The sequence below is a fragment of the Neoarthrinium moseri genome (assembly GCF_022829205.1).
Source record: "Neoarthrinium moseri strain CBS 164.80 chromosome Unknown scaffold36_Wmoseri_CBS_16480, whole genome shotgun sequence".
Lineage (NCBI taxonomy): Eukaryota > Fungi > Ascomycota > Sordariomycetes > Amphisphaeriales > Apiosporaceae > Neoarthrinium > Neoarthrinium moseri.
In genome coordinates this window covers 53,372-77,485 of record NW_026055150.1, presented here as the reverse complement: position 1 = coordinate 77,485, position 24,114 = coordinate 53,372, and the positions used below count along the sequence as shown (strand labels likewise).

The 24,114-nt window shown below is 53.2% G+C and overlaps 8 protein-coding genes across 8 annotated transcripts; 1 reads left to right on the top strand and 7 right to left on the bottom strand.

Moving 5' to 3' along the window:
- Window positions 1-42: 42 nt before the first annotated feature.
- On the bottom strand, window positions 43-2,180 carry JN550_008503 (uncharacterized protein; the record flags this gene model as incomplete). The annotated part of the gene is made up of 5 exons (XM_049320471.1): window positions 43-606; window positions 659-976; window positions 1,054-1,277; window positions 1,484-1,701; window positions 1,795-2,180. The coding sequence occupies 5 exons, from the start codon at window positions 2,178-2,180 to the stop codon at window positions 43-45; spliced, it is 1,710 nt and encodes a 569-aa protein (XP_049169435.1).
- Window positions 2,181-3,501: 1,321 nt separating this feature from the next.
- JN550_008502 (uncharacterized protein) lies at window positions 3,502-5,865 on the bottom strand (the record flags this gene model as incomplete). Its single annotated transcript, XM_049320470.1, has 1 exon — window positions 3,502-5,865. The coding sequence occupies one exon, from the start codon at window positions 5,863-5,865 to the stop codon at window positions 3,502-3,504; it is 2,364 nt and encodes a 787-aa protein (XP_049169434.1).
- Window positions 5,866-7,013: 1,148 nt separating this feature from the next.
- On the bottom strand, window positions 7,014-8,826 carry JN550_008501 (uncharacterized protein; the record flags this gene model as incomplete). Its single annotated transcript, XM_049320469.1, has 2 exons — window positions 7,014-8,666; window positions 8,731-8,826. The coding sequence occupies 2 exons, from the start codon at window positions 8,824-8,826 to the stop codon at window positions 7,014-7,016; spliced, it is 1,749 nt and encodes a 582-aa protein (XP_049169433.1).
- A 2,166-nt stretch (window positions 8,827-10,992) lies between these two features.
- On the top strand, window positions 10,993-11,642 carry JN550_008500 (uncharacterized protein; the record flags this gene model as incomplete). The annotated part of the gene is made up of 2 exons (XM_049320468.1): window positions 10,993-11,030; window positions 11,297-11,642. 2 exons carry the CDS (start codon window positions 10,993-10,995, stop codon window positions 11,640-11,642), a joined length of 384 nt encoding a protein of 127 aa, XP_049169432.1.
- A 1,144-nt stretch (window positions 11,643-12,786) lies between these two features.
- Window positions 12,787-13,182, bottom strand: JN550_008499 (uncharacterized protein; the record flags this gene model as incomplete). The annotated part of the gene is made up of 1 exon (XM_049320467.1): window positions 12,787-13,182. One exon carries the CDS (start codon window positions 13,180-13,182, stop codon window positions 12,787-12,789), a length of 396 nt encoding a protein of 131 aa, XP_049169431.1.
- A 1,677-nt stretch (window positions 13,183-14,859) lies between these two features.
- On the bottom strand, window positions 14,860-15,477 carry JN550_008498 (uncharacterized protein; the record flags this gene model as incomplete). The annotated part of the gene is made up of 1 exon (XM_049320466.1): window positions 14,860-15,477. The coding sequence occupies one exon, from the start codon at window positions 15,475-15,477 to the stop codon at window positions 14,860-14,862; it is 618 nt and encodes a 205-aa protein (XP_049169430.1).
- Window positions 15,478-16,344: 867 nt separating this feature from the next.
- On the bottom strand, window positions 16,345-20,113 carry JN550_008497 (uncharacterized protein; the record flags this gene model as incomplete). The annotated part of the gene is made up of 10 exons (XM_049320465.1): window positions 16,345-16,942; window positions 17,069-17,279; window positions 17,418-18,151; window positions 18,209-18,820; window positions 18,868-19,065; window positions 19,145-19,220; window positions 19,268-19,381; window positions 19,427-19,640; window positions 19,691-19,997; window positions 20,073-20,113. 10 exons carry the CDS (start codon window positions 20,111-20,113, stop codon window positions 16,345-16,347), a joined length of 3,105 nt encoding a protein of 1,034 aa, XP_049169429.1.
- A 1,260-nt stretch (window positions 20,114-21,373) lies between these two features.
- On the bottom strand, window positions 21,374-22,257 carry JN550_008496 (uncharacterized protein; the record flags this gene model as incomplete). Its single annotated transcript, XM_049320463.1, has 3 exons — window positions 21,374-21,613; window positions 21,812-21,857; window positions 22,058-22,257. 3 exons carry the CDS (start codon window positions 22,255-22,257, stop codon window positions 21,374-21,376), a joined length of 486 nt encoding a protein of 161 aa, XP_049169428.1.
- Between the last annotated feature and the right edge of the window lie 1,857 nt (window positions 22,258-24,114).

Here is a 24,114-nt window from a genome sequence, read left to right as displayed (position 1 = left end):
GTATACGGTCGAGTTAGTGCTGCAAATCCGTGCGCCTTCGCCTTAGGCACCAGGAGGAGGAGGCGGTGGTGGTTGATCACCAGGTGGCGGCGGAGGAGCTTCACCCGACGGGGGAGGCGGGGGAGCAGCTCCACCGGCGTACTGCTGAATCAAGGCGCTCAGGTTGTTGGGCAATCCAGGAGGTGCGCCAAGACCCGCGTTACCTGGCAGACCTGGGGGAGGACCCATACCAGGAGCAGCCGCACCAGGAGCGCCGTAACCGGCGTATCCGGGGTACTGGTAAGCTGCGGGCTGGGCGGCAGGAGCCTGATGCCATGGTGCAGCACCACCAGAAGCTGCAGCACCGTTGTAGCCCTGGCTTTGGCCGCCGTAATAGTCGTTAGTATCCTGGCGGTCATTACCACGGTCGCGGGAGCGCCAGGGAGCCGGGCCGCCGTCGTTGCCGGAGGAGCTGTTGTTCTCACGCGAACGCCATGGGGCAGGGCCACCAGTCGGTCCCTTCTGCCAGGGTCGGGCGTCACCGCCGCCGTTGTTATAGGCACCAGGACCGGCCTCGATGCGGGCAGGGGGACCGCCAGAGCCTCCACCGAGCTCTTGCATGAGTTGCTATGATACTGTCAGCATGATGCAACTTGGGTTGGGAACGGGAAGAACATACCTCGTATTCACGGTCAACAGCATCACCGCCACCAATGCGGCCGGCAGGCTGTCGGTTAGGAGGACCGTCGTTTCGCCAGCTGGCACCCTTCTGTCGGTCGGGACAATCACGAGCCATGTGACCAGCGTTGCCACAGACGCGACAGATGATGTTGGCAGTGAAGTTCTGCTTCTCAGGGCAGTCGTACTTGCGATGGCCGATCTGACCACAGTTCTGGCAAGCCTGGTTCTCGTCGTCACGGAGTGTTCCGTTGAGGGCGGCAAGCTCACGGAGCTGGTTACGCTTCAACTCGTTCTGGCCTTCGGGGATGGAGGCAGCCTAAGGTGGATGTCATGTGAGCATATGATCCACAGTCGGGGAGAGGAAAGGGGAAGGGGAGGACAAGCAGGACTTACGGTCTCAATGATATTGTGAACCAGCTTCTTGGCCTTGTTGACCTTCTCCTCGGTGTCTGCCATGATCAGACAGTGGAGGTCCTCCTCCTGGTTGCTGGCGTGGGCGGCATCGGATCGGCCCTTGCCCTCCTTGACGGAGCCCTTGCCGCGGATGGCAATCTTGGCGCCGGATTCTGTTTCCATCTTCTTGAGTGTGTTACCACGAGGGCCAATGAGCAGGCCGACTTGAGGAAGGAGCTAAGTGTTAGTCTGATTATCTACAAGGTGAAAAGAGAGCATAGCAAGTGTGTAAGTGTGCGAGTTAGGCGAATGCCAGGCCGGTACCAGCGCACAGCCCGGGTGCCATAGCTGCGGCATGGGGCCTGGCACGGTGCGTTACAAGCAAGGAAAAGGGAGTTGGTTAGAAAGGTTAGAGGGTTAGTAATCTCACTGAAGTTAATCTCTGGATAGTCATTGACCGGCACGTAGACCTTCTCCTGGGTCTTGGTGGGACGTCGGTAGTCCTGGGGCGGGTGGTAGTTGGGGATGGTCTTCATGGCCTTCTCGATCAGCTTGTGGCGCTCATCCTCGAGGCGCTTGCGGTAGCGGTATTCCCTGGTGTTGACACGGCGGCCGTAGTTGTCGTACTGGGGCGGGGGCGATGGGGATCTGCGAGCGTTGGGAAGAGAGCATGTCAGTCCGACGGTCTTCTATGAGGGCCAGGGGCGGAGGGAGGGGGACAGAGAGAGGAGGTGGACGTACCTGTCACCATCGGCGGGGACGACATCGTCGATGCGCAGCTTCTGGCTGATCTCCTCGATACGCAGGTGGAGAGTGTAGGCCTCGAGCTGCTCGCTGGTCATGTTGGCGACGATGGCGGTGGGCAGGCCCATGAGGCCGGCGGCCTTGTTCTCCGAGGCATCGCCCCAGCGGTTGCGCTTCTTGCGGCGTCGCGGGCCGTCGGCGTCGGTGCGCGGCTCGGGGCTGCGGCCACGCTTCAGGTCGCTGTTGCCGTTGCCGTTGCCGTTGCTGTAGCCATCGTGGGACGGTTCGCGGCGGGGAGGCTCTTCTTCGTCGTCGGCGCCGAAGCGACGCTTCCCAAGCGGGATGTTGTTCGACCCCGTGATGCCTTGGTTTCTCCAGGACATGATGGCGCAGGTGCTGCCTCGGATGCGATGGGGTGCGTCGATGGGGTGCGCAAATGAAGGCGATGAGAATGGCCAACGAGTCGGACTCTCTCTCTCTCTCTCTCTGAGGTGCGACGAAGGAGGATGGATGCGACACAACCAGCTAGCTGATGAGTGCTGAGAAAGATTCGAGTTTCGAGGTCCCTTCGCCCTCGTCGCCTTCTCTCCCTAAACTAAATCCAGATCAGACCCACTCGCGACTTGCTTCCGGGCTAGCTTCGGCAGATTAGCGTCTCGGTCATGTGACTGTGTCAACCTACTTCCAATCTTCCAGGCTTCCCTGTCCCAATTGGCCCCAGGTCAACTTCAACCAGGGCCAGTGGAGACTTCCCATGTCTTACTCAGGTGTGAGGGCACATCGTCAAGTCCGGCCGGCTCCAGTCTCGATGTGCAGTGCACTCGCGTTGCATTCAATCATGTCTTTGTAGTCACTATACATAATCCTCCCAACTTCTGCTCTACTATGTATTCTCCTGGCTATGGCCTAACTAGCTGCCTCGTCTCTGCAGGATGGGAGATGCCAACAAACAAACATACCTCCAATCATGGCAATGCATGTAGGTACCAGGTCAGGGCGAAGTCGCACAAGAATCGGCGCGGCCTTGTAGAGTACCAGATAGCATTTACCATCAGACATCAGTGCCCTTCTTTGAGACACTGACAACAGGAAAAGCACCAAGTTGCCCTCTGGGTCGTGGTGGACCCGCTGAAATGATCCCTGTAACATCTGCATTACATGTTCTAGCCCAACCCATATACTGAGCCTGCTTTGGTGAATGCCACTGAACGATTGCAACTTTTACTTCCCAGCGCCACCTGCAACGAGGAGCTCCAGCTACTTCTTCTACAGGATCCACGTATCACTATAACTAAGTATCTGTAGGTAGAAGCCCCTCCCTTAGGCCTTTGCTACAATGTCCACTACCACCCATCCCCCCCAAACAGCGATGAGAGGGCAGAGTGTCCAGGGTTTCCAGAAATGCTCCCGAAACACACATCGAGCGTATAGCTGGCAGGCATTTACACGTAGCGAAGATGGCTGGATGCAATGGCAAGTTGGGGAATAAATTTCTATTGATCTGTTTGCTCTAGCTCCTTTGTCAAGGTGCGTCGTACTTGAGACGACCGTGGGCTGCCCACGCTATGTTGGGCATCGTCATTTTATGCGAGGTAAACCATGCATTCGAAAACATACACTAAAGCCACTCCAAAACACCACGCTGGTTTCCATCCATGCCGACATCAAATCCTGTCCCCTCCACCTCCACCGGGCACGACGACCTCACATCGAAGTCCAGTCATTCTCGTTCGGCTCTTCATCCAGCCCCAAGTCCATCGGCCCCTCCTCGTTGGCCAGCACCTCGAAGTCGCCAGCCGCAAAGCCAAAGTTGTCCAAGCCTCGCTGCTCCAGCCCTTCGTGGTAACTGGAAGTCGCGGCCTCGGCCCCGGCCCAGAGGTCGCGCGGGTTGGGCCCGATCATGAGATCCGTCGGCCTCACGGTCCCGTTGTTCGTCCGGCGCGCCACCCCGTGCAGCGTGTTGGCGCCATCCAGGCCGTGCGCCCCGTGGACGACCCGTACCTCTCCAAGCGCTGGGCGCACGGGGAAAGGCTCAGAAGGGGTTGCACGAGGATACTGGTGATGGTGGTGGTCGGGTCGTACACCAGCTCGACTCTGAAGTGCATTCAGGCCGTGATGATTGCGCTCGGCCACTTGCTCGTTCAAGGCTATGGACCTGAGGCGCCGGCCCAGTCCGTTTACCTGCGCGGCTGGTGCAGGTGTTTCTGTCTCGCGGGTGGCTTGCGGTCTGGATTGAGACCGGCTCGCTTCCCCCTGATCAGAAGGTCGGCCAGGCTGTTCGCCAACACTCGGGCCACTCGTTGACGCTGTCGCCATCTGCCCCGGATTCATGGCTCGAGGAGCGGGCGTGAAAGGCGGCGTTGGCCCTACTATGGAGCCATTTGGTTGCTCGACACTTCGCATGGCCGCCTCATGTGCAGATGATATCCGTTCATTTAACTCTTCCATATCCAACTCCGCTTGGGAGAGTGGTGCGGGAGATGATCTTGGGGCCGGTTGTTCGTCCTGCCCGTCTTGGGATTGTGCATCTGGAGAGGGTGCAACTTGGTTGTCGGCTTGATCCGGTATTTCAGTGGCAGAGCCTTGACCGTTCTGTGGCATGAGATTGTCCGGTACAGGTTGTTGAGTGTTTGCAAGACCCTGGACCATAGGATCATTCGAAAGAGACTGAGCCGGGATATTCGGAACTTGGCCAAGCATCGGATCGAGTTCCATGCCGTTGAAAGGGTTCATTGGGGCCACAGCCGGTGCAGCTTGACCTGCGGTGTTTCCGGGAGCCGGTACAAATGGGACTTGTGTGCCATTGGTATATCCAAGCAGAGGTTGCACTGGAAATGGTGTGGCTATACCATTCCCGTTCAGCATATTCGAGGTATTGATCGAGGCATTCTGTTGAAGACCCAACTGCAGCCACGGCGAGAGTAGAGGTGGAGCGGCTTGTGCTTGTTGCTGAAAGAGTCCTTGATGTTGAGCTCCTACATTCAAGAATCCGGGGCTCTGACCTCCCAGGGGCGTATGTGCAAACTGCGGAAGCACAGAGCTAGCCTGTATTGGAAACCCTTGAGCCGATGCCGGCCCTTGAGGAATTGGACCGAATACGAATTGCTGGCTGGGCAGGTTACCCATGGCTTGCTGGCCGAAGCCCATCTGCCACACTTTCTGAGTGGGCTCACTGCTTGCTACAGTCTCTGCAGCAGGAGCTCCGAGGGGAGGCGACGTGCGTATGTGGTCAAGGCCAGACGCGCCGTCGAGCTGGGGAGTGGGATGGCGTGGCCTCCCTGAATATGGATCACTGGCCGGAACGGGGAATGTGTAGCCGTGCTGGTTCATTTCTGCCACGGCATCGTCGGCAGCCATACGATGTCCAAACGCGCGGCGGCTCTGGTGTTGCCGCGGACGAGGCGGGCCGGCCCTGTGTCGCGACGCAATGGGCGTCCTCGTTATGTTAGGGGTCCGGACGGGGGCACGCACAGGAAACTGGCGTGGCTGCTGGAAGTTCTGTCGGTTCTGAGCTTCCTTGGCCTCTCGTCCCCGCCGGCATTCTTCTTGTTTGCGACACTTCCTCTCGTATCGCATCTGCTGCTTTGATTTTTCAGGAGGAGTCTGACGTTCATCGCCAGTACCTGACGACTCCGGGGCTGCAGCTTCGATTCCAGCAACATCATTCAGCGGTGACGGTGCCTGTTCCACCCTTGGTCGGTTCAGAAATGGTGGGCGTTGCACGCTGAAGTCTTGCAAGCCGTCAAAATGAGGCGCCTCGAGATTGTTTGGAGTTGCGACTGGTGGCACGTTTCCGGAAGCGGTGGTTTGCTGCAGATTATTGGCTTGGTCGTTGTTGAGTCCTGAGTCTAGTCCGGACATTGAATACTCAGGCGAAGATGTTAGATTGGCTGGATACTCAGCCGCGATACTCTCTTCCGTGTGGGCTTCGGCCATGGGCACACCAAGGACTTCTGCATTTTGTTCACTGTCTGGGATGTTGAAAAAATCGAACTCGTTGGGTAAAGCGCTATCATTCCCGTCTAGGTTGACCCAATCATTGAAATTCTGGGGGTTGAAAGGATCCATGTTGAAGTAAAGAGATGGGCTGATTATAAGACGATGGATGTAGACAGCTGGGTCGATTGTCCAGGGCGTATAGTTTATTGTGACTTGAACAATGTCAGGTCTACGTTGGTAGTGGCCGACAATGCTGGGTAGCTTATATCAGTAGGTTGATTGTTTGCTTCGGACCAAAGTCGAGTCACAAAGTCTGACTGCTTTGGATGAATGTAGCCTTAGGTTGTTGATTGTTGTGTTGAGTGCTGGGATGCTGTGGTTGATCCGGTTTACGGTACGTGTTTTTGGGGACCATCCATGGTTTGAAAAGCCCTACGACGAAGACTGGGGAGGAAAGCCTGTATTTATGCCTTGCAGTTGTGCGAAAGCACCATTCTCCGACTGCCTCACGATGGTAAACTTTGATGGAAAACCTATATTGAGCCGTGCTGCGTATCGAGACAGAATCGGGCTTTCTCCGAAGAGGATTGCTCGCATTTCCAACTTTATACTTTGTACCTCCGTCTACGGAAACCCCCGATCTTCTTATTGCAGCTGGTGAGCTGATCCGACCGCCTGCGACTGGCCCTCCAGATTTGCTCTCTAGAAGGACAACAAGACATGAGTGAAGCCAACGTTGAAGTAGGTGATCATCATAGCTGTGTATATTTGGGATCTGATGTCTATCGTAGGCGCTGAGCTGGTGATCCCGATCAAGGGGCAGATACTCTGAGAGTTCCGTCATACTGATAAACTTTATTGGGTAAACACAGGTACATGCTCCAGTTTTGATGAGCTCCAGGCTGGATCTTGCAACCAGCCTGCTGCCAGTTCTGGCATGTCGAAACAAGGCTCTCAACTCGAGAGACGATCTTCAGCGTTAAGCCATCTGTCTTGTTGTCATGGCCGAGAATATGTCGCCGGCCTTGCAGCTGTATATTGCGATGAGGGCGGCTGACCATTTGAGTTTGCTTGAGCCATGTGATGCTTTAACTTGATGCCTTTCCACATCCCACAGATAGGTCATCAGACAGCAAAATTGGAGAGACGGAAGGGAATATGGCACAATTCTACAAATTCTGAAAGGCTCAGCATCATCGAGGGGCGTGTAATCGATCCAAATGATAGAATGCTCAATATCAAGTGGAACTAGAGATTCCTACCGATTCCTAACTATACTAATGATTGGATTGTGCACCAAGACTTTCCTCTGGGGTTACTGCACTCCCATACTTCTCTTCGTATTTACCTCTTGGCGTCCGCGGTGGGACCCTTGGTTGATCGATCTCGGTCAGGCGGTGGATTACTGGCGCCGGGCGCCGTGGAAACACGCCGTCCTCGAAGAGGCGGGCAGCACTGGACTTGCAAACATCCAGAGGCTCAACACCGGACTGTAACAGCCTATCCACAATCTTCTGAGCGCCAGGATCTGTGGTAGCCTGGGCATACATGATGGGTGTCCAAGAGCTGTCGAACCCTTCGTCCACGTCCAGTCGGCCGCCCCAAGGTGAGCTGAGGCCAAACGGCCCCAGAGGCATGTCACAGGGCATGCCGATACTCAGCAGGATATCGAAGGCCTCAAGGTTGCCGTACGTGCATGCCAGGAGCATGAGGCGCCGGAAGTCTTTGGTTGTTTGGAAGTTGATGACGGTCGAGATCTTCAGCAGCCCGGATTCTTGCAGGAGGAAACGGAAGACCTTGTTGGCACGTACCTTGACAGCCAACTCAGCTTCAGCAACCCAACTATAAGAGGCATGACGGCCTCTGTGTGCTCCGGCATCCAGCAGTATGCGAAATACCTCGGCGCTGTCGCCGAGCGCGGCTGCACGGGTACGGTTGATATTCGCGTCCGCGGGACCCTTGCACTGGACGGCTACGCCTTGGTCTAGCATCCATCTCACCATTGCGACGTCCCCGCGCCAGCAAGCCAAATCGATCGGCCTAACATGATTCCAGAATTGACCTATCGAGTTTGATCTGACCAACGTCGACCACGCAGTCAAGAACTCCTGATGCCCGTACTCAACAAGCAGGTCCATGAAAGCGATCTCGCCATACATTGCCGACCAATACCAGGCTTCCCCTAGGCTGTCCAGCGGCACGGTCTGATGCCGCGATCTTGTGAATTCCAGCAGGCGTCTCGCCATTTCCAGATGTCCCCATCTGGCGCAGCTGCAGATCGCGGATTCGATTAGATCCGAATCTCCATCGTACCACTCCAGGAGGTATTCCATCATGTCAAAGTCATTGTTCGAGGCGGCCATATGTATAACCTGATGTTGTGAGGCCGACGGTTGACACAGAGGGTCTTCGACGAATCGACGAACAAGGTGGAGTTGCCGGGATCTGACTGCAGCGTATAGCGCTGTACCGAAGACCCCAGCCTGGTACCAACGGTCTGGCATCTGACTCAGCAGCGGTTCATAGATCTCTGGCTTCTTCAACAAGATAGCTGCAGGCAAGACGTGAGCATGCAGCGGTTTTTGACTGATGGGCCTCTTCAGGCATTGCACCAGATAGAAGCCATGCCTAGTCGGCCTGAAGTCGTCGAACGATTCACACAAGGAGCGTAGAGCATCAGATCGGGCCGAGGGCTGAAGCTGCAGTTCGTCAAGAACCCTTTTGAGCAGCGCCGACAAGTTTGCAGTCCAGTCAGGGTCATGCTTGATGTAAGGCTCACGCTGCAAGAATCTCACAAGGAAAGGGATGATCGGGTTTTGCCTGGCTCTGTTTCGTGAGCTGATGCGGTTCAGATTCAAGCAGCGGAGTGGTGAGTTGAGATCGAACACATCTACGGTCTCCAAGCAGCCCAGTATCTCGTTGTCAAAGATCTCTATAGAGTTTAATGTCAGATGCTATTAGACTTCCAGTAGTGTGAGTTCACCCACTGCATACCCGCCTCAGATGTAGTGAGCGCAGAGGACTAAGTTCCGTGACAACGGCTACTAGCACTGCGCGAAACAGCTCGGTTGGTAGATCCAGCAGCTGCATGATGGTGACAGGAGTGAATACCGAGGGGCTTCGCGCTACGATGGGCCGCAAGTCGAGAGCATGTCATGCGACTGCGGTGGTAGTGCTACATCGTTCCAGATTCCTTGATTCTTGTTACGTCCGCAGTCTCCGCAGTCAGCCGCTGGCTGGAGTGGACGGGTGCCTGGCCTAGCGTGCCCAGCCCTCTATGAGCTTATACAGCGGGGCAAAATTTTCCCGGGACTGCCGGTGTAGCCAACCGGCTTTAGCCCGCAACTCAGGGGATATGTTACTCGTCGACACTTAAGACTTGAGCATGCAGAAGAGAAATTTACAGGTGCTTAGGCCAACTTGGCACTTTGAGGTTACCTACTTTCTTGCCAGCCTCAAAGTCTTAATGTTTTTCTTAGAGGAAATGAGAGTAGGCCTTGAAAGTCAGTCTCAGCACCTGTGTGCTATAGGGCGCATTCGGATCATCTAGATCTCTGTATGGATGAGCTATCCTATGCTAATCTAACATATATGCGTTAGCAAGGGACCAGAGACGGTTGCAATCTACTCTATTCGTCTATACAGTTGTTTGACTGACTGATACTGACCACTTTTGTATGCGCAGCAGATAGGTGCCTCTGAGCAGTGGGCTAGTCATCTCTGGGAACTGTTGAACAGTTTTCGGGGCGATGCACTACAGGATACTTAACTATCCACGCACTACCACCTTGCTTAGTGCCAGTGCCCTAAAGAAGAGGGAGTATGCTGAGTGCGCCAGCCTGTACATGGTCTGTAATGTGGTCTGCGTCCAGAGACGGCGAAGTTGTCGATGGAGGAAGTGAAGCACTCGTTGGTTTAGAGATCTTGACTTATAGATCAACGAATCCCCAGGGTTGTGTCGCTACCCTGGGTGATGATCTGTTGCTTTTGAATCCGAAAGGTAGTTCACGCTCAGGTTGACTTGAGCCCAGATCAGCTCTAATACTGCCTTGAGTTCGAGCCCGTGGTCAATCTAGTGGACACGGAGAAACAAATTGACCATTTGCTTCGACCCGCACACTAATCGCAAGCAGATCTTGAGACCCGACATGGATCTGAAGCTCGGTGCGCTTTCACTCCCACGTGGTGCTTCAAGTGTGAGATCGTGATGGTTTTGCCAACAAAATTAGGCGAAGAGTCATATGATCGTACCTTGTACTCAGTCAGACGGGGTTCGGATCGGAAGGCCGCGGTCGGATCGGATCCACAGCGGCAGCTCACGGCTCAGCGAAGGCAGAAAATGTCTGAGTGGGCTGGTTATTACTTAATTGAATACCTACCTAGGTACGCCAGCAGAGTCCCATGGCTGCCCAGTGCCTTGGTCGTGTCGTCGTGGACGTGGTGGCTGGGTGGGTTTTGCCAGGCCACGTTCCAGCACGTAAACAGGCGACTGGCAGGAAAATTTAGCGAGAAAATTCCACACCCGCGGGCGCTACGAGGTTGCCTCTAAGGGCATGCGCTGCCGACACTCTGCACGGTTTACCTTAATACGCTGCCTCCCATTCTGAATTCTGGAGCGACAAAAATAGCTGTGCCCCTGGAACTTGCCTTGTTTGCTGTTGCCTCTGCAAGGAATTTTCTTCGAAACACTCAATTGACTTGCAGTTAGGTAATCGTGAGACGCCTCCTGGTCACCTCGTGCTTCTGGGCCAACATGTAACTACGTATCCGAGCGGTGAAAACGGTGGTACGACAAAACTCGAGAGAGTCACACGCATGATCGAGGTGGCTGCTTCTGTTCTAGTGCAGCTCGCAGGCTGGTTGCGTCGGGGATCTCGAAATTATCGTGACAAATGGCGGAAGCGTCTGGTACGTTGATGATGTTATTTCCATCCGACAGCAAGGTGGAAAACTAGGATTGCGTGTGATGACAGCCGCTCCCGCTCGGATCGCAGGTGGCCTGGGTGGTTACAGGGAGCTGAAAATTCTGCTAAGGGGCGTTCATTGGCGCTGGGCCGAACCTGAATCACAATCCATGATGGATCCGATGCTAGGCCGAGCGCGTCCTGGGCCAGGCGTCGTTACAGCGCTATGCCGCTAAGGGATCGAGGGCCATCTCGTCTTCCCGCTTTCGGACCCACAAGGCGTCGGCTTGCATCGCCTCAGCTGCAGGGCGCGTCCAGCGATGACTAACAGGTGAGAATTGTTCAACCCACGATGACGGGAAAATTTTCAGAGCAAGGACGCAGAAACAGGTAATAGAATGGAGTGAGCTAGGTATAAGTAGAGGCGGGTCCTCGTGGAGGAAATGGGGTGGAGTCAAGATAAACAAGCAATTCAATCATCACATTCACATCTCCGTCAACAGACCAGCTCTATAAGACACTTCCAGTGCTTCAAGCTACCTAGCAACCCAATCAGATCACTCAGCTGTTCAGTCCTACAAGACCCACACTCTTATACTCTTGTCACACACCCAAACACACACACAACCAACCAAAGAAACAATGTCTCCCTCCAGCACCTCCTTCACCAAGACCGCTCAGGACGCCTGGGCTGCTGTCAAGCGCCACGCCAAGGAGCACCACGAGTCCACCAACGCCGCATACGCCGCCTACTACGGCGCCGTCATGACCCCTACCACTGTTGCTCCCGCGCCCAGCCGCCGCCCCTCGTCCACGGCATCCACTGAGCCCCGCCGCTCGTCCGTCGACAAGGCCTGGAGCAAGGTGAAGAAGCACGCCCGTGAGCACCACCAGGGCGTCACTGCCGCTTACACCACCTACTACGGCATCGGCACCTCCCGAACCCAGACTCCTGCCTCTTCTACTGAGAACTCCCCCCGTGTCTCGGTGGACCGCGAATAATCGGCCAGAGAAAGAATCACTCTTCATATTTTTTTCAGCGAGGATTCCGCTACTTCCTGGCGAAGTATGAACCTAAAGGAGTCTTTGCATAGACTATGATTTTGATCTTATACTGGCATTAGAATTCGGGAAGCGAATACCCTGGGAATTGGAAAACTAAAAGTTATTTGATTTTTACACATACACATATACATAATGCAGAACCATCTAGACTAATTTAAAAGAAAGGACAGTGCAGCCAGCATTGGACCATAAAACAAGCTACTTTGAGTGCGAGTTCACTTTTCCAACGTAAATCTAAATTGTGACATAAGTGCGATCTTTCTTTGCTCGGATTTCCGCTTCTGACAGAGTGGTGCGGCTGGCAAGTACTGGCAGATGAGCGTGCAGAATTAGCAGACGATGGGACGCAATGTGTTTCGCGATTGATTATCCGCATCCTGAGCTATAATCATTACTTTCGGAACGCTGAATATAGGTACGACCTTGCGGGTGTAAGGCTGAGTCTATATGAAGTCCCTATCTCATGCAGCCCCTATTGCGCGAACATTGCAAACAATCCGCTATGTTGATTCCGTAGACAAATGGCCCGATGGCAATGGCGAGACGTCGAATAGAGGCACGGAGCCACAGCTCGAACTAGGATCGACGAGGGCCACAAAGCTTATTCAGTGGGTCGTTCAAACAACTCACTCGCGACATGATTCGCTCAAGCAGACCAAGAACTTACTAATACCGGAAATGTTGCCTGAAAAGACGTGCGAATCCACTGGAGTGAACAATCTAAACTCGGAATGAAAAGTAAGTTGTTCTTTCCCTGTGAAATGAATGTCTTTATCTCGACATACATAAAGCTCCTTTTGTGTGTCTCTTAACATTAACAAGGAATGGCAATCAATTGACTAGCAAGATGCTTCAGCTCATTCAACAACGAGTGTTTATTTATACAAGTCAAGAGCATATGACTAAATGAATGTCCCGATGTCTGACTCATTCCTAGCTACCGGATTTGTCTGCTGCTAAAGTACTTTTGAAGTGTATTTTCAGTCAGTTTCCTGAAGACTCAAATCATCCCTGCTAGCCAAGCTCGGTGTTGAGTTTGAAAACACCTGTTCAACCCGAACTCTCCACCATGGAATGAAGATCAATCATCCTTGTCAACAGGGCACTCAGTGTAGAACTCGGCATTGTACCCATTTTCTTTGACAGTGTCATTCTTGTAACTGTGTTGACCAAACTTTGCCGTGGCCCAACCTTGCTTGTCGGACGGGTAGTGTCCATCATCTCCATGCTGAATTTTGATATCAACAGGATTGCCATTATTTTCAATCAAGAAGGGAATTGTCGCATTCGCCAAGCTGTCTCTTGTACCTGTTGTCCATACAATTGTGGTATTGTCGGTTGCTGTAACCTTTCCCTGCATGCTCTGAGAAACAGGATGTCTAGGATCTAGCATGAGGGACCCATTGGGTGATGTCAAGTCGATTTGACCCCAATCTGAGCCAACCGTGAACGTGCCATGCGTCGAACGTGACGGCATTTTTAGAAGTGTGTGGGTTTAAGAGCTAGAAGGTGATGTTATACAATTGATTCATTGTTCTCTAGGATCGGTGGTTGGCCTCTGCCTTTATATAGACATGATGTCGGGGGTAGTGGAATTCGTCTTCCTCTTGTGAAGATGCACATCTTTCTAGGAAAGTTTTCGAGACCATATCTATACATCAACCCCGCCAGAACCCTCGAAGTTAGTGAGTAGCTCCTTCGGTATGATTGGTTCAAATAAAGGTTTTATATAAGTAGGTTACGCTTTGTTGACTGACACGACGTTCGAATATCTTGGCTCATAACTTTTCACGGCATTTCCCCTCCGTTGAATGAGAAGCGCACGTTTCACAGTCAAACTTTTCCCCAGCCTAAAGTCTGTCTTCAGGAAAAGAGAATTCGCGGTGATTTCTCGTTTAGAAATATGTTGATCAAGCCTTGAATTGTAGCAATTCAATGACAGAGCTGTTTTTCGCCTCTTCCACCACAATTACGCTTTGTTTCCCTGAGCCAGCCGGGCATGGTATGTGTACCGCTCAGACGACAACCCAATTTGACAATCCTAACGAAGGCGGATCATAACTCTATGGACCTTTTCGTCCTGCTCTGTGGTGCTACAGTCCAGGTAAATGAGCGTGAACGAAAGATTACCTACTGTTCTGACGATCTCTTGCTCAAGAAATAACAGGGTCTCAACTCTGTTTAGGGATCTGCCGGTCAAACTCACTACGAAACCATATTCAAGTCTGGATGTATTGGGCGAAATGTCGGTTGTGTGCAGTACCATAGTTGACTTTCTTTCTGAAGCCTCTAGGCTACAACATCTTTCTGCCTAACCCTGTTGAATGCTGTAGACCGAGTCATTGCTATTCGCTAGAAAAATTATCTGGCTTCATCGGCTGAAAGAACCACGTCACTGCACAAACCACACCATTGGAATTCACATTTGGTATGATTTGAATCAAACCTGGCCTTCGGCCTGTTTGTCATTTATGAAGTCTATTGCCATGGGTGATGTGTGGGGCACAGGGATTGGATAATCATATCAAGGTTCTGCCATCCGGGAGGAACCCACATCGGGCTGACACATGCTTAATCGATATGGACCTGGAATCTTGGCATTCACTGGAGATACGAAGCATTCAGGTTAAGGTTGCACACCGGTTTATGTCATTTACATCGCCACTGAGCCTCTGTTTGGACTGCCGGGCCATACCAAGGCGGAAGGCAAACTCCTGATCACTGCTCGCTCGGGGCTTGTTCTGCGTTACCGTTGGACTGCGTATTTCCGAGGTCCCAATTACAAAGGGCAATGTGTACTGGAGTCGTCTAGGCGGTCAAAGTTCTTCAGACCCGAAAGTATCGTCTTTGCTTCTGCTTTGTTGGACGAGGCATGGCTATCGTTGCAAGCATCAGAATACGATCTGTGTCGTGTGCGGAGCTTTCGCGCAGCAGCCACAAGGATAATTCAATGCTATGGCATGCTCTAAGATGTTGGCACTCTTGACTTCTATTCCATGATGCACAGAAGCTCACATACCTATCGGGCACTCTGACAACTAGGAGACGTCTTGAATCTAAACGTCTCCGGCCGTTACGATGGAAAGAATAGTATGCACTGGCGTCAGGGTCTCCTTCCACTTTCAAGACCTTCATAATCCATGGGGTAATTGGATCAGTGGTCCTGTCCCTTGGACATTGCTTGCCCTCTCACATACGGCGGCGGAACTTCCCCAACCCCACCCACCATGAGCTCTTCGTTCGTTTCAATCCTCTCATAGTCCGGCAATGCGTTGTCCGGGCTAGCTTCATTCCATGTGCCCAATAAGTCCTCAGGAGGCATCTCCAGGTCTTGGCCTAGTTGTGCGAACCTAGCCGAGTACTCTCTCAGCGTATCCTCGCCTTCCCCGAGCCACTCGATCAGCTGATCGCGGCGTTGCTGCACCTCTTCCCGGGTTGACGTCGAGGCCGTGACTGAGTTGGGGCCACCAGTATAGGGCGGGACATCCGAGGCAGAGTACGCCGGCAGCTCCGGGTCTGTGGTTGATGCTCCCGTACCCGACGCAGTCGCTGGAGGGGCAGACGGGTCAGCTGCTGTATCTGCGCGCGCCGTGTGCCCATAGCGCTGAAGCCACAGATTGTGCTCCCGCAGTGCCGCACGCAGCTGATCAAGCTCCGCAGCCAGCGCCGGGATCAGCCGCCGCAGGTCATTGTATGCCGACTGTAACTCCGATGTGGACGAAGATGCTGAAGGTTCAGCACGGGCCGATCCGCCCGATCCACCTGAAGCCATCGTCCCAAAAGGCAAAGAAAGCGCAAAGACAGCGGCCGCGGGAGGTGGACACGAGTCCCTGGGGTCTGCAGATTTCAGGATTTCAAAAGAGAGGGTAGGTTTGTATAACCCGTAGGCTTTGCTTTGGATGACGTCCCACTTGGGCTTATTGAATGTCCAGGTAGCCCAAGTCACATGAGGTGCCCCGGCTTGTGGGGCGCTGGCAGAATGTCAGGAAGGCGGTGTAATTGCCGCTGCGAAACGACGCAGCAAGTTCGAAAGACAGCAATGCTGCTCGTGAGTTAAATGGCCATGACCAAACTACATCATTATGCTTCCAGATGTATACGGAGCCCGTACTTGTGGGAGATCGGTTCCCAACCGGATCAATAGGCGGCAGTATCGCTCCACACGGTTGGAGCCCGGCCCCCGATGTTTCACATGTAATGTGGATGGTTTGAACAGGGGCTGGCAGGTTGACATAGGGCTCGCACCACTGTGCTTTGTCATCAGCTTCGCTCTCAGGGGAGTTCGGTTCCATAAAGTACACAACACATGGTGTTGATTCGAAAGGCGGTATGATAAGTGGTCTGAATTGAGTTTCCGAGAAGGCCATTTATGTGCCTCTAGCTAGCTAAAGTGTCAACGCGCCGATTCTTAAGAGCAGCCTCAAACACACATCAGTACTTTAGACCCGATGGCCTCTCTTTTCTATAAGTACAGCTCTCAGTTCTGCACCACAATAATTTAATCTGGCAGCCCGAATAATATCATCGGTGATTTGGACTTGGTCTCCTCCTTTTTCGAGCAGCAAAGCCATCGTATCTGCACCACCATTCCAACGTTTGGCGGCTGCATGAACAACCTCGTTGGTGATCTGGACCTGGTCTACTCCTTTTTGAGAAGCACAGCCATTGTCATATAGCCATAAACATTGTTGGCGGCAGCCTTAAGCATCTTGTTTGTGATTTGCACCTGGTCTCCTACTCTTTCGAGAAGGACGGCTAAGAGCTCGCCGCCTCGATAATTCTCGATGGCAACCTCAAGTAATTCCTCAGAAATTTGGACCTGGTCTCCTCCCTTTTTGAGGAGTAGAGCCATTACCTCTGGGCCATGATGATGATTCCAGGCAGCAGCCAGAACCACCTCCTCGGTGATCCGGACCTGTTCTCCCTGCTTTTCAAAAAGGAGAGCTAATATGCCCTCATCAAATCTCCGGGCTATTACTTGAATTACCTCCTCGTTCAGAATTTGGTATCCTTTTTTTTCGAGTAGTGAAGTCATCGTCTGTCGGGCCTGAAACTCGCTGCTAACGGCCTGAACTAGGATGCTCGTAATTTGGACTTGCCCTCCTCGTTCTTCCAGTAGCAAAGGGAATACGCAGTCAAACCTATTCCAAGCAGCCCTTTCAAATATCTGCTGGGTAATCGGGACCTGCTCTCCTCGGTTTTCCAGAAGGAAAGCCATCATCTCTCTGGCGCCCGACCTATTCTTAGCGGCACACAGGACTACCTGCTCGGTAATTCGAATCTGTTCTCCTCAGAGTTCCAGAAGCAAAGCCATCACTTTTAAGCCCCAAATACCATTTTCAGCAACAGCTTGAACTACTTACTCAGTGATTGGGAGCCGCTCTCCTCGTTTTTGCAAAAACAAAGTGATGATGTCACCACCGTAACGAAAGGTTTTAGCAGCTTTCTGAACGACCTTCTCGGTAATCTGGACCTGTTCTCCTCGCTTTTCGAAGATCAGATTCATAAAATCTCTCCTGTCCTCGAGATCTCCCGCAGCAACTATCAGCGCATCTTCGGATACCGATATTTCTTCTATGTCCAACAAACTGGACCAAAGTTATATATCTCCATACTCAACAGCGCTGGTGAGACAGTTTCTGCCCTCATTTTCTTTCAGCGAGATACCATGCTGTTTCTCTGCCTCGACTATCTCAAACAGATTGTACGTACTTGCTACGACCAGCTTGGATGGGCCGTGAGCCTGATAGTTGCGTATTTTCCGTTGCGTACAAATATCGACATCCGAGGAGGTCTTGAACTGATGCCACAAAACGAATGCTGAATCTGTAGCAGTGTCTGACAAGAAATCCTGCATACGCTCGTACAGGGAGCCCTGTTTCCTGTGTTCACCGGCAGCTTGGTAGTGTTCTGCCCAGTAGGTATTTGCATATCGCTGGATATCTTCTAAGCGAGCCACGGCAAAGGTTGTTGTGTCAGAGTTATCTGAAATAACAGGCTTCGTCCAACTCATTAGTGCCCAGCGACAGCAATCAGCCACTATACTGTTGGTTGCCATCTGATTGAAATTGTAATCGTTCTCGAGAAACTCTCGGACTGACAAGTGCGCAAATCGAAAACTGTCCTGTGTTGAATCGAAGGTAATCAAATTGTGACAAAGTTGCAATATTTGGCCCTTGGTGACGGCCGATGGCGGATGGTCTGGAATGATTGATACTGCTGCGAGGAACTCATTCAAACTGAGTCGCCTCCGGCCACAAAGCAACCATACCAGCGTGTTTCGGGCATATTGTCGATCAGCATCAGCGGTGTACGCTCGAATTTTGTCAAGAAGCTCCTGGTACAGGGCTTCTAATGTGGGCGGTAACCGTCCGAGACGTTCCCGGACAGCTGCATCACTCACTTGATCGCAGAGAAGCTGCAATTGCAAGCTAGCCCAGCGGAACCTATGTATTATCATTCAATAACTTGAGTTTCTCAAAACACTTTGCACTAGAACTTACATGCCCTGGGCACCATCGGTGACGTCCTCCACAATTTTTGCAGATAACTCAATCCTACTCGTGCTGGATCGAAGGAGTTGTCCTCTTGCGATAAGTTGATCCGTTTCCGACTTGACGAAGTAAGTGATGTCCTTTGAGTTCAATCTAGATGAAAGCTCTAGGCCGGGATAGACCTGCAGCTTGCAGACGATGTCCTGGTCGTCTCGGCTGGACACAAATATCTTCACGAGGGTAGTAGATTCGAGAAGGATATATTCCAGGCAGTCGAGTAATTGCCGCCTTGTGTCGGTACGGCACTCATCAAGTGCATCAATGATAATGGTAGCTGTGGGGAACTTCTCCAGTAGCTGCAAAAGCAGGTCACGGCTATCTTTCAACCCCAGGCTCCCAGCTGCGAAACCCTCGTCCTCATGAGACTGGTACGTGCTGATTGTTGGTTGGAGAAGCGGCTTGCCCGGGTCAAGCGAGGATAACTGTCGTACAATACTCGCCATGATACATGCCGGGTCCGAGCGCTCTGGCTCAGCAGGGTTGCGTGAGCAGTAGAAGTACGCTGGCTGGGGAGCTTGTTGTCTCTTAAAGGCTTCAATCCCATCTTCGACAACCAAGGAGCTGTGGCTGTCAGTTAATGTGTTCTTGGTTGATATAGCGCAACGTACGTTAGCTTGCTTTTTCCTGAGCCTAGAATGCCGTGTAGCCATAGGATCGACGATGCACTTTCCTCCTTCCATCTCTTGAACGTGGGATGTGATAAAGCCACTGCCCAGTGCCTTCGAGAAAGGTTTCCCGTTGGGCTTTGTGGTACTTCAAATAAGGTTCTCCTGAAAGCCACTTGAGTATGTCTGCTCTTTTGGATCCTAGAATCATATTAGAGAATTTCATAGGAACATGTGTATGGCAACTCTACTGTCTAATTCGTCTGTGATTTTGTTCAACTTGTCATCCCAGCGACTGAATGGCCCATCAAACTCGTCAAGGGCCACGCGGAGATTGTCCAACTTCGTCAGTTGTGCTGAGTCCTGTGAGTATGTGTTTGGACTTCCTTGAAGAGCCACTCACCTTGTACGCTGGCTATTTGGAAGCATGTCTGTACATCCGCTTGTGCGTCCGTAATCTTGTCAAAGGAGATTTCAAGGTCCGACGTAGAGAGAGTCAAGCTCCTCAGAATCCGCTCTGCTCGTGTCAGTATGTCTCTGGAGGGTATGTACCCCTACTCACTTCTGGTTGACTGCTCCCAGTATGCCTTGGTACGTGCTAGGTACATAATGGTAGCGCTATGGAGCTTTATAAGTGCTCTTTCGAGCTCAGAGGCCGCAGCTCGTGGGGTGTGAGCAAGAAGTTCCTCCATCAACGCACTGCGGCATAGCTGCCGTACGATTACCGGTATCTTCTCAACAAGGAAGTCGTAGGTCTTGAAATCATCGATACAAATCTGCCGAGATCAACTGGAGAACTGAGCGATTATAGGAAAGGCGGGAATACCTGAAGAATAAAACGCACACCGGCCCAGGGAAGGGCAGCGTGGGCGGGATCATACTGCACCACGGCATCGCCAACGGCGACAAAGTGCTTGATCCATCTGGCTACCTTCGCAAGCACGTCCCGGACGATCACCCTCTCCCCGCTCTTTCTCTTGAAACTCCAGGCTTTCGCCTCACAATGCTTCTGAGCGACGTCGGTTAAACTCAAGACCTGCTCGACAATATCCAGTTGGTCGTGACCGTCAAAATCAAGGTAACTCTTGTCATCTGGGTCTAGATTGGCGAGTGCTTGGTGCCATAAGTCGCGACTAAAGATTTCAAAGTGGGGATTGGCCACTAATGAACTGTGTGCTATAGGAAGTCTAGTTCCCAGCGGGTTTTACCTTTCAACTCGAAGAACCATGGCAGACTGCATAAGAATCATGGTAATACGATAATCAAGTGCCTACAGACAGACTAGTACCTAGGTTGAAGTTGTACAGAAAGCGCGGTCTTGTGTTACCGGCGGAAGCAGAGGCGCATTCAGCGAAAATCAGGCTGCAAGGCGTTTCAGGGTGCCATTGGACAGTCAGGAGACCCAGAGGCTGGCATACACGTGACACTGATTGCATACTCCACTCAACGTGGTTCCTATCTTCTTTAATTTTACGGCAATTCAACCCACCGAGAAGGCGTTCTGACTTGTTGAAAGGGTCGAGCATACGGCTGGAATCTATAGTCGTACCGCCAGATGCCGCGGCCATCTTAGAAGCCTCTAGCAAACGTATAGAGGCCACTCAACGAGATGGGTCCCCTCTTTGATACCGAGATGAGCTGCGTAGTCGAAACCTCAGAACAAGATTCGACTCAGGCACCAGCTCTTGGCGTTGTGTGCTCTCAGCAAATTAGTTTTCATGAGAAGCTGCAAGGCATATAGCGCCCGAGAGAATGAAGGGATATTGCAACGGACTATGGCCACTAAATGAACTACATATCCCCTACAGGAACATGAATGAATATACGGGTGCCACTCGTTGGGCCGAAATGGAAATACTTCCGCCTGGGGCCGGATAGACGGGGTACAGCTAGGTGCGCTGGCAACAGCAAAGTCTCTTGCCGCAGCATGAGCTTGATCGGACCCACGGGGATCGTAGCAATATTTACCCTGCGATCTTATGCAACTATCTTCGGAGGCTTGGGCTTCTGAGGAAAAGAATTTGATCAAGGCAACCATGGCTGCTGTCATAGGCAAATCAGTATCCTGCTTCTGATTACTCGTAGTCTGGCGCGTGAGCAAGTCATATGTGGGGGGCATGAGGTCTCAAAGTGGGTGGACAATTGAAAGCTCCATGTCACGACGAGACCACGGGAATATACCGAGCAAAGTAAAAAGTGAGATGAACTTCTCATTGATGCTTTACAGACAAAAGAAAAGTGTCGCCTCTAGTCTTCACCAGAATCCGTGTCTGCCCTTGCACCATTTGCCGCCTCGGACTTTTTTGCTTCTAAAGGTTGTAAGTAGTAGACATATACACACATCTGCCCACCCGGGAGGATGGGCAGCCTCGCGCCCCTGTGCTCCGGCGGCCGTCAAGGAAAAAAAGAAAAGGGCCCCCTCTTCGTCCAGCTCCAATTAGTCGGGTCCATTGACGCTTTCCAGAACCGAGTCTGCCGAGGGTATCTTATCATATTTCCTGGTGCACGCTTATTTGGCCTGCTCCGGGTACAGGTCCTCCTTCAGCAGGACGCCGAGCTCCTCGCGCAGGGGCTTGAGCTCGTCGAGGTACTGCTGGTACTGGCCCTTGTTCTCGACCTTGGCCTTGATGCCCTCGAAGATGCGCACGGCGGTGGGGTAGTCGTTGACTCTGCGGGCGGCCTTGAGGGCGGCGATGATGACTGAGGGGGAGGGGACGAGATCGTAGGCGAAGGCGTTGTTCAAGTTGCGCTGCAGTGGAGGGGTAGTGGTCAGCATCCTGTCGCCTAGAGCTTATTGGAGGTCTGGTGGTATGTCGTGTTGCTGTGTCATGTTGTGTCGTGCTGCAGTCTTGGGAAATATGACGCACGAGCCGGAGCTGGGTGCTGGAACCATCGTACGATGGGCCGAAAAATGGAGGCGCGGATGACGGGACGAGAAGTCGCTTACCTGCAGCTCGAAAACATCTTGCACGCCCTCGAATTCCTTCTCGTATCTGTAGAAAGCATCCGGTCAGCCATTGATGTCGTCGTCGATGGGTGTGCCGCTCAATTGGGGCGATGTCCAAGCTTCCGACGCGCGAGCCCTCTCCCCGAGAGGGTCCGAGGTGGAATTGGAGCTCGAAGGCAGCAAGCCAGCAAGCGGGCGCTGTCCGCCATCGCGCACCCATTGGCGTCCCAGAAAGGGCATGCTCACCTGGCAGTGAACTCCTCAAAGGTCTCCTCGGCGTGCGGGTCGCTGCGGCGGGCGACGGTGGTGCTGAAGTTGAGGCTCGAGCCGGCAATCAGGGCCGGGACGACGAGGCCAGCGCGGCTGGGGGCGACGGGGCGGTAGGCGCGGAAGAAGGCGGTCGAGGGCCCGCGGGCGACGGTGCGGAGGATCGAGGTCGAGGCCATGGCGAGGGCAGCGTGCGGGTGCCGGTGGATGATGGTACGTATGTGTGGTGATGTCGACGGGGGACGGGGCTTTCGAGACGGGCAACGGGCAGCAACGGACGGAGTCGTGAGAATTGGTTTGGAATTATCGTGGCTCAAAAGGCTCGCCCAAGGAGAAAAGGAAGTCGCTCAATGCGCGGCCGCTGATTGGCCGGCGGGGGGCGGTAGTGGAGCTAGGGGGAGCTTTTCGCTTTTTCTGCTGGTGCTCAAGCCACAGCTGGCACTGGCGGTCCCGGCTGCACAGGCGGCACAGCTTGTCATCATCAGGCCACTGATCACCCCCAAGCAGCCCCAGCTCTCCCGCTGTTTGTGGCACTGGACTGCACCAACCAGCTTGGGAGGCTTCCGGGTTGGGGCTGGTGGCTCTCCAGACTCGACTCTTGGACAACCAGAGCTGCCAGACTGCCAGGCTGCAGAGGTGCTGCTGTAGGTGGTCAATGCAGGACATCTCGGCATCTTCCTGCACTGTGTACCGTCTACTATGTAACTCGTACAGAGAGTATGGATGCCCTCCGTGGATGTGGCGGTGCGAGCAGCGAACCGTCAAGCAACAAGTTGACCCAATGGAACGACGCTTCCAACCGTTCGGCTCACCAACGTCATGTTGTCGTATCGTGGTCCTTCCCCCAAGCACGCCCTGGCGACGGGAAACCAATTGACTTTCAAGCCTCACACCATCTTGAATCAACGAATGCTCGAGAATTCGAACATGCCATCTCATAGACTCATCATAGGACCAGTCTACTACACACTATTAATTCGTAGATCTGTTGAAAGACATCCACAGGAGTAGGTGTAATTACAACCCGATGGCAGCTCCTATCCAGCCTGTTATCATATGCTCTTGGCCTGCAGATCCACATTACTGCTAAGTTATGTTACGTCTTTTTTTCATCCGAGGTTATGGCAGCTGGCTGTTTAGGGGGGACTTGGGAGCCACTGGCAAGACTGGGGACTGGTACTGGGGACTGGTGACCGGGATTGGGGCTCTGGATGCCAATTGGAAAGCCCATTGTTTGGCTGACCTGTCCTGTCGTCCTGGTCCTGCTGTCACATGGATGGGCCCTGGTCTCAACCATCGACTCTCCAGACAGAAAGTCAGATGGATCTGATCCGATTCCCTGTCGGCAAGGTCGGCCAACCACGGTCTGCCGGTCTGCCCGCCGCAACGGTTCGCATCGCGTCAACCAGAACGGACAGCAGACAGACGCAACCCAGCTGTTTCGGCTCGGTCTTTTCTCGTCCATCCTGCTCAGCGGTACATAGTATTCTTCCAAAGTAACTGTCACGTGGCGCCGAGATTGAAGATTATCACCACGGCCTGTGATTGGCTCGGCACGGCCCCTGAGGACATTTTGTTATGCAGCAGCGCAAATTACCGTGGCCAAGTTAACTAGCTGGGACCCAGAAAAAAGACGCTGGGAGTGCAGAACACGCACCTGCTAAAAACGCCGTCGGCCGGTTCGCTCGCGGGGTGTCTGGGCCCCGAACGGCGCCCATTTGGCCATGCCCACATGCGCCCAAGCCCGCTAATCGACAGCGACCGACAGGGGCCGACAGGGCCCGACAGGCGCAGACAGGCGCACGGCTGGGCTGACGACAGGGGGCTCGAGGGGCCTGTCAGCCGGATGGCACGCCATGACAGGCCGGGAAACTTCTGAAGGGGGAAAAAAAATAACAGACTACCCAGACTACGACAATTTCCCCTTTTCGTCGGCCTGCCCTTGGGACGACACGACCTTTAGTCCTCCTCTTCCCCCCCCCCCCCCCCCAGGTAGACAGACTTGTTAGACTTCTCTTCTGCATTCCCCCGTTCCT